The 15,629-nt window shown below is 45.1% G+C and overlaps 2 protein-coding genes across 16 annotated transcripts in view; one reads left to right on the top strand and one right to left on the bottom strand.

Moving 5' to 3' along the window:
* Positions 1-12,762, bottom strand: part of SUPT3H (SPT3 homolog, SAGA and STAGA complex component) — a 240,575-nt gene extending 227,813 nt beyond the window's left edge. For 3 of the 7 annotated variants that reach the window (XM_083606694.1, XM_083606699.1, XM_083606700.1), the window contains exon 1: positions 10,953-12,551. In XM_083606694.1, the coding sequence (XP_083462820.1) occupies positions 10,953-10,955 (3 nt within the window). In that variant the 5' untranslated portion in view covers positions 10,956-12,551. Of the gene's footprint in view, positions 1-10,952; positions 12,582-12,617 lie in introns of those variants that run through there. The other 4 variants (XM_083606697.1, XM_083606695.1, XM_083606696.1 and 1 more) reach the window with 4 other exon arrangements.
* Positions 1-15,629, top strand: part of RUNX2 (RUNX family transcription factor 2) — a gene marked incomplete at its 5' end in the record, with an annotated part of 237,289 nt that overhangs the window by 43,179 nt on the left and 178,481 nt on the right. The window lies entirely within an intron of this gene.

Genomic DNA, 15,629 nt, shown 5'->3' with positions numbered 1-15,629 from the left:
GCTGTAGTTTATACATGAACCCCCATAAGAAGATGATAATATTTGATTAACACTATTTAAAACTAGTAATTATGAGGTTCTAGCTAAATCTACGTAATATTTGCCAAATTCCTTTCTTCTGAAGGAAAGTCTGGAATGCATAAAAATAATTTAAAATGAAATGAAGAACATAACATTTAATTTAAAAAAGCTTTCATTTATAGTCATCTGTATGAAAGCTATCATACTTTCTCTGTAATCTGTTATTTTGCACACTGAATGCTGAGCAGCTTCCACTCCAGCCCAGGTCAGCATATATCAGGGTGAGCGGTACTGAATCTTATTTAGTGTTACTCAAGAAAGTGAGGTTCCTTAGCATCACACAGCGAAGGCAGTGGGCCCATTCTAGTGGTTAACCACTTCCACATTCTATCTGCCTCCATGGTGGCATTACAGATGGAAAAAAATCTCCTTAAGTGATCATGTGAATGCATATACATTAGGAGACGTAAGTATTACCAATGCCAACCATTTTCAAAGATGTTATTTATAGTAAAGAAATGTGAAAGGATCAGTGTTTAAGATGGAAGAAACCTTGGCAGAGACCCTCTGGGTTATTTACCCGCTTGTAAGCAGGCAATAATGCTGCTGTTCAAAGCAGAGGATATCTTCAACTTATACGAGCTCTCTCCCATTAATCTGGAAGTAACGTGAAGCAAAACATAGGATAGTAATAAAGCGCATCCTAGGAAAGAACGATTCCTTACTAAACTCCTTGACGTTCAGCACTTACACTCATTATACCAAGTGGCGGATTCCACCTTTTCCAAAATACAAATAGTAGTACAGTGGTACATCTGGATGCGAACAGGATCCGTTCCGGAGCCCCATTCGCATCCTGAAGCGAACGCAACCTGCGTCTGCACGTCTTCACTTGCGTGGGTCACAATTTGGCGCTTCCGTGCATGTGCGTGACGTCATTTTGAGCGAAGCACATGCGGTGAAACCCGGAAGTAACGTCTTCCGTTACTTCCGGGTTGCCGCAGAGCACAACCTGAAAAAGCTCAACCCAAAGCTACTTCAACCCAAGGTATGACTGTAGTGGTGATAGTAATAATAGTAGTAGTACTCCTGGGCTGCTCCTGTTGTTGTTGTTTAGTCGTTTAGTCGTGTCCGACTCTTCGTGACCCCATGGACCGGAGCACGCCAGGCACTTTATTATGGGGCAATAAAATGCCATTGCCCCATTGAGCCTTACCATTAACACTTGCCACAATAGGTATGTCTTACATTTTGTAATGTTTGATGTTTTATCGTGTTTTTAATATTCTGTTAGGAGCAGCCCTGCTCGGCATAGTTCATAGCTTCTCTGAATAACTCAGCTATGTACCTTTTGCACTCAACCTCAAATCTACTCAGAAACTTCAGCTGAATAATAATTTAAAAAATGGTAAAGGACCCCTGACCGTTAAGTCCAGTCATGACCGACTCTGGGGTTGCGGCACTCATCTCGCTTTACTGGCCGAGGGAGCCGGCGTACAGCTTCCAAGTCATGTGGCCAGCAGGACTAAGCCGCTTCTGGCGAACCAGAGCAGACACAGAAACGCCGTTTACCTTCCTGCTGGAGCGGTACCTATTTATATACTTGCACTTTGACCTGCTTTCGAACTGCACAGATTAGTACACTACTATTTGTGGTATGGCAAGGAAGTCTACTATTCAAGGTGATGGGTAGGTGAGAAAATCCATAGCAATGATAGTTTCTTATACAGCTATAACCAGTGCTTTTTTAAAAAGAAAAAAGGCACAGATACTCACCATAAAATTGTTACAGCAAGTGCCACACTTTTGACATTTGGGGCGGAAGGTCTGGTGCTGCATACCATTGAGTACCCCCAGAAAAAAAGCACTGGCTATAACCCATCTTCCTCCCTCTTTTTGCCAGAATAATTTAGGTAAAGGTCTGACCCTGCTGATTATCTGCCTTCCTCAGCAACACACTTCTTGAGTTGTATCCAACCAAGCTGTTCTGTTAGCACAAGGACTTTTGCCTCTACAGCAGATCTTTCTTCCCGCAACCCCAATCTTCTCCAGATAGGTGGGGGAAACCCCATATCATATTTTGGGGGTGTGGGCAAGGGGTGCATGAGAAGAGAGGAAGTCCTGATGCACAAGTGGAAGTCCTTGTTCTAACCAGATGACTTCACTGGATAGAAACCCCTTGTGTCTGGCATAGGCAAGTTTTCGCAATGCCATTTCCCAGATTGAAATGAGCACGTTTTGCCTTCAGCTGCCCAAAAGCAGGCATTCTGGAACAATGAAAACAGCAGCTGAAGCTGTTTTCCACAGAGGTGCAAAAAACCTATAGGCAGACATGAGCTACAACCAAAGGTTGCACTCCTGGTCAATGCTTCACAGACATGATCTTGACCAGCGTGCCTTGGAGTTTCATAACCCATGAAGAGAGCTGGGACATGAAAACAACAACAAATTCAAAAACAGAAGTAATCTGCTCTGTACCTGCTTCAAGTTTGATTGTGAAAGAGTAGCTGGAGGACTGAGATGCATTTGGAGACTGAGAAAACAAGGCTACGGGCTTAATGAAATAGATAAAAGTTTTCAGATAGAGATCAGGTTTTTTAATTACTGCCACTGTAACCTCTGTATACTGATATATGCTTTTTAACCCAGGTGCATTGTGGGTCTTTGATTACAGGGAACCACCAGCCAGAGCAGGACCAGTGGTGAGGAAGGGGTGCTTAGGGAACTACCAGGGAGAGAACTGCTTTGGGCTTCCATCTCCTCATCACTGCTCTCTAGGACACAGCAGCTTATGAAGATGGAGCAGAGACTATCACCATAGCTCATCAAACTAGCTTGTGCAAACCATAGTTTCAAAAATATGCTTCAACCCACATTCTCTTATTTTAGTTAGCTAGATGGTCAGAAGTCATGCTTTGTCAACATGGATGTTATGATAGTTAAGAGCATCAAAACATGGCTTGATGCCATATCTGAATTAAATCAATATGTGACATAGATGTATGTGTGAATCAACTCAAGTTCCCTTACAAACCATCACAATGTGTACAGGAACCACAGGAAATACCGTTATTTTCTCATTACAATAAAACAGAATGTTGTCGAGAGATTCCTATTTTGCTGCTCCTTGTGTTTCTATTCTTCAAGACTTGCAAGGGAGGGCGATTAATACTCTACTATTATATAAGCAAAACCAACAAATCTTACTTGCTTTTCTATTTAAGAAGTGCCATAAGGAATTCATGACCCTGGATACATTGCAGAGCCTTTAAGTTCATAAATTTTGATTCTCATCCTTCTTTACAACCTATTGTCACTCACTCATTATAAGGAAGAAGCAGGATTTTTACTATTTGCAAATAGTTTTCTCCATTAAGAAAACACTGCAAAACAAGTCATTTTCCCTGGTGTCCACTATAGAATGCCTATCTATGGAAGGAAGTTTTGTACACATGAGGTCTCCTCCCAAATGTAGCCCCTCCAGAATAGTATGAGATGTGATACAGGCTGGGCTACGGAGGGAGGGGAAAGAGGCAAAAGTTAGAAAAGTTATTCCACGTGTACAAGAGCAGGTCTGGATCCAAGCCATTATATTTGATATTGTTATTTTGGCAGGAACAGCATAATTAATGGCCAGCGCTTCAAGTGTAGGAACTCATGTGAGGTGACCAGCTCAATTTGCAGACTGGGTGTGCCATCAAGGACAGACAGCCCTCTGAGCCATTTTCTTGCAAAGGTCTCACTGAAATGAATGCGAGCTTAGCAAAGCGTCAGGCTCTTCCGCAGCTCCCATGTCTTCCAAGAAGCCAAGGCGTGTGGCAAGAGAATAGCCTAGTACACTAAACTGCAGAAAGTTCATGCCTCCAGTAGTCCAAACCCACGACTCAAGAAGCAGCAACACTCTGCCACTGTAATATTTGCATCGGTAGCCTCACGGCCGGATGAGTACCGTGTGCTCTCTGTCCTTGGGCCTGGCAGGCGTAAGCTGCCGCAGGGTGGCTGGCAGCATGGGACACCTCTGCTCAGAAATCTGCCCCAGCTGCCCAAGTTCAAGGCTCCTGCGTTGACACACAAAGCCCGGAACAACCTGGTTACTTTAAAGACCCCCTGAGCCCTCAGAGCAGGTATTAGAGGTGTGCTGCTGTTAGCTGTCCCCTGCACTACAGAAGTTCAACTGGCCTCCATTGGAAGTTGGGCATTTAGTGTCAAGGTCCCAAGCTGAGACAGACTGTTCCAGCAGAGACTGGGCAAGGCATTCTTGCTTTTTTATTTCCAGCGGCATCTCTGGAAGAGTGGGTTTTTTAAATGCCAGCAGGCCTTTGCAGTTGTTGAAACTGATTAGCCGGTCACTTTAATGATTACCTGCATTGTTTTAATAGTGTTTTATTGTTGTATACCACCCTTATATTTTATGTTATAGGAGTATAGAAATACTTTTATAAATAGAATATAGGTGTGTGTGTGTGTGTGTGTGTGTGTAAATAAAACATATGCACAGGCTTCTGCAGAATCATTTCTGGTACTGTGCATGATATCATGGTTCCACAGATTGCAAGCTACTGCCCTGATGTTGCAGCCAACATTAGGAAAGCCGTGCTAGGGGTAGAGATGTAATATTGTAATAACTTTACAGAAAAAAATAGAGGTAAACAAGGACATTCTGCTGCTCCAGAGAAGCGGACACGGAGCAATGGATCCAAACTACAGTGGTGCCCCGCAAGACGAATGCCTCGCAAGATGAAAAACCCGCTAGACGAAAGGGTTTTCCGTTTTTCGATGCGCTTCGCAAGACGAATTTCCCTATGGGCTTGCTTCGCAAGACGAAAATGTCTTGCGAGTCTTGCGATTTTTTTCGCTTCCCCCCCCCTTTTTCTAAGCCGCTAAGCCGCTAATAGCCTTTTAGCCGCTAAGCCGCTAAGCCTTTAATAGCCGCTAAGCCGCTAAACCGCTAATAGCGCTAATCCGTTAAGCCGCTAATAGGGTTGCTTCGCAAGACGAAGAAACCGCTAGACGAAGAGACTCGCGGAACGGATTATTTTCGTCTTGCGAGGCACCACTGTACAAGAAAGAAGATTCCACCTAAACATTAGGAAGAACTTCCTGACAGTAAGAGCTGTTCGACAGTGGAATTTGCTGCCAAGGAGTGTGGTGGAGTCTCCTTCTTTGGAGGTCTTTAAGCAGAGGCTTGACAACCATATGTCAGGAGTGCTCTGATAGTGTTTCCTGCTTGGCAGGGGGTTGGACTCGATGGCCCTTGTGGTCTCTTCCAACTCTATGATTCTATGATTCTAAGGTGAATTATGCTTTGTATGTAGAAATTCTGAGGCAGCTCATTGTGACACAAATAACTTAAAAAGGAGCAGCAGGAGAAGAATATTTGTGGCTGGCTGGGGTACGGATAAGTAGTGAAAGCCTAGCAGTGAAAAATGGCAATATGTCAAATTATGTCATTTCTTATGCTTGCCCAAGAATCTTATGGGCTTTTTAAACTTTATTGGATACTTCACTAAAACAGCAGAATCAGCATAATTTGACTGCAGAAGCAATCAAAATCACATCAACATCTACTTGAACTTCTGAAATCATGTTGACACATTTGTGAACATACTGAATTGTATCAGCACAGCTAATCTGGAGTCTCATGGTGAAGCTCTCTCTAAGAATATAAGATTCTCTATCATTCTAGCAAGAGAACACTGTTTTCTGTACTCACAACACAAATCAGATCTCACTAACAGTAACTCCAGGAAAAGTATTCTACATGCCTAGATGCCCTTGGAAACCTAAGGTGATAGTACAATGCAGGGTTGAATAAATATTCCCAGTTCTCAGGTACCAGTAATACCTACATCTTCCAAGTGCTTGAGAGTTGCTTAGCCATGGCCACAGTGAACCATTTCAGGTTGTCCAATGAATTCCATCCTCGGACTGTCCAACAAAATTAATTCTACTGATCAGAACCTGTGCCATTCAGCACCTATCTAAACATAACTGCACTCCAAATCAAGTCATCTTTGCAAACCACACAAATTGCATTTGTGGCTCAATATAGAGAAGCATTATATTACAAGGTCAGTAGATATGAGGGCATTCATAGTAAGTTAACAACATGCCTGAAAAACTAAATAATGTTGTTTGGGCTTGTAAGTTGACTAAATTGAATTCACAGAAGAACAGTAATTACTGAGAAAGTTCAAGAGCAGCACAGAAAGTTGTGATTTGCAGACGTTTTAACAGTTACAGCTGTCATACGGGTGGAAGTTAGTGAAAGGCACTCTGGCACTCCTAGACACCGAGACAACTTGGGCCTCCAGTGACAAACCTGAAAATCTATGAAACTGAACATGGAAGATCATTGAGAGCATTTGTGTAAAAATAAATAATCACTGTGTGGTGGTGTGCTAGAGTGCCAAGCCAGGCAGAAGACCTGGGTAATTCCCTCCTAGATCATGTGACCAAACTTTCCAAGGGGAGAGATATAGTAGTCATGAGAGACTTCAGTAACCCTGATATTAGAATTACCGTATTTTTCCGTGCAGTGGACGAGGTTTTTTGTCAGAAAAATCATGTCAAAAAACTGGGGTCGTCCAATACAAGGATAGTGGCGGGGTGGGGAGGTGCTGCTGTGCGCAGGGAGTGATCTGGCGGCGCTGGCTGGCGGCACGCAGCTTCCCCCGATACTGCTGCACGAGGGAAACACTCCCTCTACCTGCGTGCGGGAAATGATCTAGGGAGTGTTTCCTGCCCGCAGCTGGGGGGGGGAGAGGCTCAACAACTTTGGGCAATCTCCCCTCATTTTCTTAAAACGGAGTCCCCCAAAATAGGAGGGGTCTTATACATGGGGGCATCTAATAGACGGAAAATTACGGTAGTTTAGAATTCATATAATTCTGCTAAGAATGGAAGGTCAAATAAATCCCTGATTTGCCTTGCTGACAATTTTGTCTAGGAGGTGGAAAGAGAAACAAAAGGATCTGGCAAGTAAGGCAGGGGCTATGAAGTATATGCAAGCAAGGAGTAGAGGACAGAATAATCCCTTGCTTAAACTGAAGAAAATTATTTAGGCTTGGAAAGCAAGTCAAATATTGTCAACTCTTATTTGACCCCAGTCAAACATTTAATGAATACTTCTGTGTGTCATTATGGTGTCATTACCTTAGTGCTAGTTATCTCCTAGCTCTGCAGCAATTGGGGCAAAACAAGCAGTGGAGCAAAGTACTATAATTTTAGACCTCTCCAAACAGAGGCAAAAGTCTAGCAGGCAGCAGGCCAGACTAGGACCAGGAAGACAGGCCTAGGTTCGAATTCTCACCTGACCATAAGGCTCAATGGCAACATTGGGCCAGTCGCATAGTGTCAGCCTCGGAACAACTCCATGAGTAGATTAATATAAAATGTGGCTGGACTACAACTCCCATCATCCCCAACCACCAGTCCTGCTAGCAAGGGATGATGGGAGTTGTAGTCAAACAACATTTGGGGACCCCCAAGGTGGAGAAAGGCTGATGTGTATTATGCTAAGTTCCTTGGGGGGGGGAGCAAAATAATTTACTGTCATAAGTAGCACAAGCATCAATTATGTTGGTAATATTCTGTTGCTCTCAAAAGGTTATTGTTTTTAAAATACTTGACCATTTTGTGACAATATTTGGCCCAAATCTTTTTTGACTAGTCCAATTCTCAACCTAGAATTATGCTGCTATGATCATAACCAAATGAACTGTGGTGTTTTCATGATCATTTGGTGGAATATGTCACTCCAAAACAATTAAGCTTCTGAGGAACAGTTGAGGGAGTTGGGTATATTTCGCCCGAAAACATATCTTGGGACTGAGAGGGAATAAGCCATGCATCTTCAAATATCTTGAGGGCTGCCAGATGGAAGATGGAGCAAGCTTGTTTTCACCTGCTCTGGAAGGTAGGACTTGAACCAATGGCTTCAGGTTACAAGAAAGGAGATTCAGACTAAAGGTTAAGAACAGCTTTCTGAGGGTGATAACTGCTTGACCAGGAACGGTCTCCCTCGGAAGGTGGTGGACTCTCCTTCCTTGGAGGCTTTTAAGCAGAGGTCAATGGATTCTTTAGCTGAGATTCCTGCATTGTAGGGTTTGGACTAGATGGAGTCCCTTCCAGGAGTCCCTAGATGGACTGGATGGGGTCCCTTCCAACTCTACAATTCTGTAATTCACACTGAACAGATTGCTGCCTGAGGCCATCACCCTCTTGCCAGCAGAAGAGAGCACAAGTGGAAGCAGAGGTCTGACTAGTTTCCTCCCCACCCCTCTGTGTGCATTACGTTTCTCAATAGCCTCCAACATTCCACTCAATTAATTTCTGGGGGATTATCACACTTCTTGGGTTTGGCCTCGTGCCTTAATGTTGCCCTTGGGGTGCATATAATCACAGGGAATGCAGTGTCTAGCATGTCTTATTGCTTTAGGAGCTCATGCAGAAATGTCATTAGCCCCTAACTTTCAACCGTGCCTAAGATTATTATGCAAATATAATTGCTAAAACATATACGTTTATTAAATTGCACACTGCTCCATGTTAACATGTAGTTAATTGACTAATCACATTTCAGACACTTCCTCTGTGTTTAGTAAGCCCACAAAAGTCATTCTTCAAGCTTCTGACACTGACACTGATCTGAAACAAGGCTGGCAACCCTTAGAAAAATCTTTTGAGCAACAGGGGAAAAAACGTAAGAGAATCTTAAAAGCCGGCCAATAAATCACCCCGTCAAAAAACAAGTGCAGCAAATGCAAAGATTGATTACGTGAATCGGGACCATTGTTGAAAAAAGTATGCAATAAATTCCAAGGGGAGGTTTATAAATGTTTTGTAAAAGTACTATATTATTATGACTTATGGCATTAAGAAGAATGCTCAAAACAGGAAGCAAGAGAACCTCTTGGGGGTGGGGTGGGGGTTGGGAGGAATTCCAAACAAGGTATTCCATAAAACACCTCATCAACTACATTCACTGACCAGTTCCATTTAACTTTAAGTTGCAAACCATCTAGTAAGTTCAATCTTGGAAACATTCTGAAATTAACAATGCACCCTTAATATTTCAACGTTTTGCCTTAACACATTCTCAAATGTTTCCTTCTGGAACGCCAAATGCTTTACACATATGCAGTGTGATTTTTTTTTAAAGAATGTGTGGATTTTATGTACTGAATGTAGTCCCAGATATACACAAACTACTGGGTGAAATCGAAGGAGCTGGGGTAAGAGTATGTAATTTCTAAATTCCTCCCAAATGTTCCCCATTTCACACAGAATGGTGGTAACAACAAAGCCTTATGAATTTAGCTTTTGCAGCCTATGCATTTGCATGAAGTGGTATAATCAGTTGGCAAATACCCACACATGGCGTGTACTAGGGACTGCTAATCGTGAGGTCAGAGGGAAATGAAATGCAAAGAAGTACGGATGTCATTAATTGGTTGTTAATGAACAATAGTGCTGGGAACACTGGCATCCTGGCAGGACAAGCCAATTAACACATATAGTGCGATAATAATCCATGAACCCAGAACGGATAGCATTGAACGCCTCTTCAGGTAAGCCTCCCTTTGAAATTATTCCATTCCAATATGGCCACCTTAAGATCAGTTACAGTGCCCTGCAAAGTTAAAATGTCCCTCATTTGTTTTTCAGTATTGCCAGTACTGATATCAGATCTCTGTCCATTTTTTATTCTGCACAGAGACTGCCTGTTTGTCCTATATAGAATGCAGAAAGGTATTGCTGGTAGATTATGGCTTATGTCATGCTGGAAGATGAGCAGGTGCAATATCCTCTCATGTTGTGGGGGAATTATTAGGTCCTGCCATGAGGGCAGAGTCTGCCACAGAGTCTGGGCCAAACTGAAGCAGAGGAACTGCTACTACAGACACATCCAAGAGATTTTACCCTACTCTTTGTGGACTGAATCATCACTGTGGATGTTTACACGTGTTAATTTGGCAGCCCTGCAGACTGGCGGGGGTTTTGCACAGGTATTCTGCAACATGTCACTGCCTGAATGACGTAGAGTTGTAGCACTAGAGTGAACCCCAAGGTCCATTCCAACCCCCTGCAATGCAGGAATCTCAGCTAAAGCATCCACAACAGATGGCCATCCAACCCCTGCTTAAAAACCTCCAAGGAAGGAAAGTCCACAATCTCCCACTGTCAAACAACTCTTACTGTCAGAAAGTTCTCTTTGATGTTTAGTCGGAATCTCCTTTCTTGTAACTTGAACTGGGTTGAGTCCTGCCCTCCAGAGGAGAAAACAAGCTTGCTCCAACTTCCATGGGACAGCCCTTCAGATATTTGAAGGTGGCTCTCATGTCCCCTCTTCATCTTGTTATTCATGCCTCTCCATGTGCATTAGTGGGGGGTTTATAACGGGTCACCCAAACATCATTTTGCTTTATTAGCTGTTCTACAATGCTTCCCAAATGCTTCCAGCATGATGGCTGTCCAGAGAGGCCCTCTTGCCTATATCACGAGCGCCAGTGTGCTGCAGTGGCTAGAGGGCTGGACAGGGATGAAGGAGGCCAGGTTTCAAATCTTTCGGCCTAGTCTAGTCTACCCCACTGGGTTTGTTGAGAGGATAGAAAGAGTGGGGAGGAAAACCATGAATGCCACTTTAAGTGTCTTTCATAAAAGGTGGGGTATAAATGTAATAACTAAATATAGTGCAACAAAAGCAGGTCAAATGCCCCTGCTCCAGAACATTTGTGAAATTTGCAGAATTTCAGCAGGAAGCAAGAAGACATGCACCAATTAGAAATGAAACAGTATACTCACCCAAAACCTTTTTTAGGCACAAGCCATATTAAAAGTGGGGTGCATATAACCACATCAATACCATTAGCATCAATAATCAGGAATGCAAATTTAAAAAGAGCACCTGGGGGGGGGGCTTGGCTTACCATGACAGGATGTCTCTGTTACCAGCTGTAATGACCACAAATAATTATGTAATTATCAGGTCTGTACTTTTTCTTCATCTCGTTTCCCTGACCTCAATGTCTGTGGTTAACTCACAATTGTCTGTATATGTACTTTGACTGAGGATCACACTTCATGCATCTGTTGAAGTAGACCGTAGCCCACAAAAGCCTATGCCCTAATACTGACAAACGCATCATACCCAAACAAAACATCTGCAATTTATATACTACACATGAAAAAATATAGTCACATTTGAAGTTTATCAAATAAGACATAGTAAGAGCCCATGGCTGTCAACGTTTCCCCTTTTTTAAGGGAAATTCCCTTATTCCAAATAGGATTCCTCGCAAGAAAAGGGAACAGTTGACAGCCTTGCAAGATCAATCCAAAGGCCTGTCTGGCCCAGCCTCCTGTTCTCCCAGGGACCCCGTGGGACGCTTGGAAGCAGGACCTGAGCAAAAGTGGGTGGCAATGTTTTCCTTTCTCTCTTATAACACGACTCATGGATACTGAAGGAAGCAAAAGCTGAAAAATTCAGGACAGATAAAAGAAAGTTCTTCACACAGCATAGTGTGAACTATGGAACTTGCTCCCCTGGGAGGCAGCGATGGCACTGGGAGGCAGGCAGGAAATGACCCCAAGACTGTGCGGTCTCTCCGTAACATTCAGATGTTATGGAGAAATAGAACTGAGTGTCCACAGCATACTGGTGGCACATTGCCCTGAAACCCCAACTGGCATATATTAAATAGCTGCCCGGGGGCCAAGAGGTACTCTCCCGGTGCTACTCTCTGGACCTGAAGGTAGGATTGGAACCGCTTTAATACACTGTCCCCAGTCCATGGGTCCAGGATGGTGGATGGTCTTCCTTGAGTGCTGATGAGAGACCCAGAAGCAGGAGCAAGGTCACACTCCCTGTGCGCTGCTCTATGCAGAGCTCATCCATCAGGGCAACAAGGGCGACTCAGGTCTGTGGCCCCGACTGAACCCAGGCGGGAATGGCTCTAAATAATCTGGGCCGTCCAACATGGCTCTCTCCACCACCTTCCCCCAAAGGAGGTCTTGCCAACTGGTCAATGTTCCAAGCCAAAGGGCCTGGAGCTGGCTTCCTTAGAAGCGGTTGTATCACGGCCTCTTTCAAGGCAGCACGGATCACCCTCACACAGCAAAGCATTCAGGCCACTCTGGACCCAACCCCACAAGCCAGGCGGGTCTGGGTCAAGGGGCCAGGCACCTGGCTCCCCTCGGCTGGCTGCTGAAGGTGCTGCAGCAACGAAACTGCTGGCACATCTGCAAAGCTACGCAGGATCTGGGGTGGTTTCGAATGGGATGGGGGCGTTTCCTGTTGCGATTCCTGCCTTGCAGGGGGTTGGCCTAGATGACCCTCGGGGTCCCTTCCAACTTTACAATTCTAGAGTTCTGTGATTCCGTGTGGAAACTTGTCCCACAAAAGTGAGGATGGAACCTGACCGAAGCTGAAATGCGCTCCGGAGCAAGGCAGCGCTGCCGAGGGCGCTGGAGTCCCGCCCGCGGCGAGGGAGGCTGGTTGCCGCCGGAGGAGGAGCAGCTCTTCCGGCTCCGCGGAGACCCCGCCGCCCGCCCTCCCCTCTCGGCCCCGGCGCCGCCTCGCCCTCCCCGCTGACCTCGCCGCCGCCGCCGCCGCCTCAGGGGCGCTGCTCCGCCTCCTCGCCAAGGCCGCCGCTCCGCCTCCTCCTGCTGCCCCGGACTCGCGGCTGCCGGGCCGGCCTGCTCCCACGACGAGGGCGGGACGGGCGCCCGGCCGCTTCCTCTGCGCCTGCCCGGCGCCCGGCGGGAGGAGGCGCCGCTGGGCCGAGGGCGGGACGCGGCCAGGCAGCCGCCATCTTCGCCCGGCCAGACGAGGCCGCCTCCCGCTCGCCCGGCGCCCCGGCCGGCTTCTCGCCGCCGCCGAGCAAAGGAGGAGGAGGAGGAGAAGCAGCCGAGCTGCGCCTGTCGGGCCCGCGCCCCCCCCCCGGGGTCCGCGGGGCAGAGCTGGGGGGTCTTGCAAAAGGTGGTGCGCTGTGTGAGGCCAACATTTTGGCACCCCGAGAGGAATGCTCTGGCGTGTGGGTCATCTCCATTCCGTGCCCCTTGGTTCGGGCTACATGCAGAACCCGAGGGGGCAGGAGACGCACCACTTGGTCTCTCTCGCTCTTTCCCCCCCTACACCAAATTGGGCTGAGGGCCTCCAGTTGTCGCGAATGTGTGTAAACTAAATGGAACTCTGCTTCTCAACAAGACCCTTCTTTGTGGGGAGGGGGCGATGGAGCACTGCATCCAGTCTGCACAGCACATGGCCAGCCATCCCATTAGCTGGTGGCCAGGTCTTCACACGACTGACACAAGACAGAGCAGTGTAAACTATGTGCAGGTGGCGTCTATCGTTTGGAGTTAGGGTGACTATTTGGAACTTTAAAATACAGGTACCACCCTGAATTGAACTCAGAAATCATGAAATTCAGCTCTCTTGAATTTGGCCTCTTTGCAGCCTGTTCCAGTCAATAATCAGGTGGTGACATTTTGAAGCAGCTGTAGCTTCTGAGAATTTTTCAAGGGCACAAAGCTTGAACGAGGGGGTTGAACGAAAACACAATGCAGGATTAGATTTATTTTACAGCCCAAGCCTATGTGTAAGTCCCAGTATGTTCAAAGGGGGCTTCAGTCTCATTCGGTAAGGTTCTTGCTTTCTTACGACAGTAGTTGAGGGCTTCTGTAGCAAAAGAATGCTGTGTCTGCTGACCAAGCCTTATTAGGGTTTTCTAAACTTTACAGCATGTTTTTCTTCTTTCAATAATGTCAGCACCAAAAAAAGGCCATAAAAAACCTTTCTCTCTTTGTAGGTCACCTTTAAGATACTTAGGTCATTATGAGCTGTCTCAGAATTTCCACACATTGGAGGGGCCCCAAATCATAATGTGCACCAAACTTCACATTAGAATAGGCCTGATTTACTCTTTCACTTGTTTTAACTTTTATGGCTCTTCAAAACATAGAAAATGGGAAAAGAAACTTTTTCTTCTTGCAGCACATCATTCACTAACATTTTAGTACTGCTGGACATTACTTGAACACAGAAACTAGATAGTAACAGTTCCTGTCTGAACAGAGGACTGGGAGAGTTTCTAATCTAAAGTATATAACAAAAACACAATGGGAGCCTCCATAAATTCATCACACAAATCTCTAGCCTGTCAATAGGGTCATTAAATGAGCATGAAGCATAGCTGCTTGAGATGATTGTCTGTTTGCACAAAAGGAAAACACTCCTATCAAGGGAGTTTGTATCGTTTTAGTCTCTTGCAGCAAATGGCACCTTATAACTAACATTGTTTATGTGGCAAACTTTCCTGGAGTTTGCACTTTTATGGGCGAGTTACTACTAATTTTGAAAGGATTACAACTGTATAACACATGAAATTCTCCATGCTTGGGGAATGTGCCTGTGTAAAAGCCACAGCCAATATGGGGCCATTTGCAAAGAAACAATTATTTATTTCCTCCTGCAAGGAAGTCAAAGCAAATGCCAACATAGAAAATCCACTTTCTCTGTTCAAGAAATTATGCCCTTCTTGCATCCAAATAGTTATCTTTGTTGATGGTTTGCAATAGTGGCAAATTCTTTTATGCTTAATATTGTTCTGCTCTTGGTAGCTTTCTTTGCTGTTACTAATACTTTGCTGTCACCATGGAAACAATTTAGGAGGAATGTTGGAATTACAGAGTTTTTCTGCATTCAATTTTATTTCATTTTCTGTCCAACTGTATAAATTATAGAAAAATGTTGCACATGTTAAATTGCAGACTATATCAGTTACAAATGCTGTTTTATTTTGTGGTATACATTTTCTCTCCTACAGGAATTCAGCTTTAACACATTTTTTGCTTAAAATGTAGCCCCCTAGAAGTGCATTGTATAGGAAACCTGCAATGAAAAAAAATCATATGGGCACCCTACGAAATTAGCAGTTATGTAGCCACTGGTTTAGATTGTGGTAAAACTTCTTTTTGCAAGGGGGGGGGGGCAGGGCTATATTTCAACCTGACAGTGAAACAGAGAGAAGGCATAAGTACCAACAGTGGTGTCTCAAGGAGGCACTAAACACAGATTTAATGGTCCAATGCATTTCAAAGATAGTCTTCCTCAGGACTAAATTACCTCTGGCTGCATTCACATGTAATGCTAAGTCATCATTTGCTTAGCTGACCTGTGTTTTTAATCTGTGCACCTGTCAGAGCTAACACACAGGAGTTGGGACAGGTGGTAAGCAGTGAAGAAGCACCAACAGGATTGGTTTCTCTGCTCCTCAGGTTCCATCCTGCTCTCTGCAGAACTCTCAGCAGGATTTAACCTGCCATTCATCAGCTGATGAGTGAGGGTGAAGGTTAAAATCCTGCTGCTTTGACTTGGCTCACCAGTCCTCTGTGGGTGCCGACCAACACCGAACCCCTCCTCCTCCTCCTCCTCCTGCCAGCTGACATCACCACCATTGGGTGATGACAGCTGATTGACAGGTGGGCAAGGTTTTGGCGAAATGGCCTCATGGGTTGGACCCCCTTGGGGACCCAGGTGGACCAGCAGGCTGGAGGTTCCCCACTCCTGGTTTAAATAAGCTTAATACCAGTAAGCTATGGACCAT

The sequence above is a fragment of the Podarcis filfolensis genome, assembly GCF_964270895.1.
Source record: "Podarcis filfolensis genome assembly, chromosome: 3".
NCBI classification, from domain to species: Eukaryota; Metazoa; Chordata; class Lepidosauria; order Squamata; family Lacertidae; genus Podarcis; species Podarcis filfolensis.
This window is presented reverse-complemented; position numbering and strand designations above follow the sequence as displayed.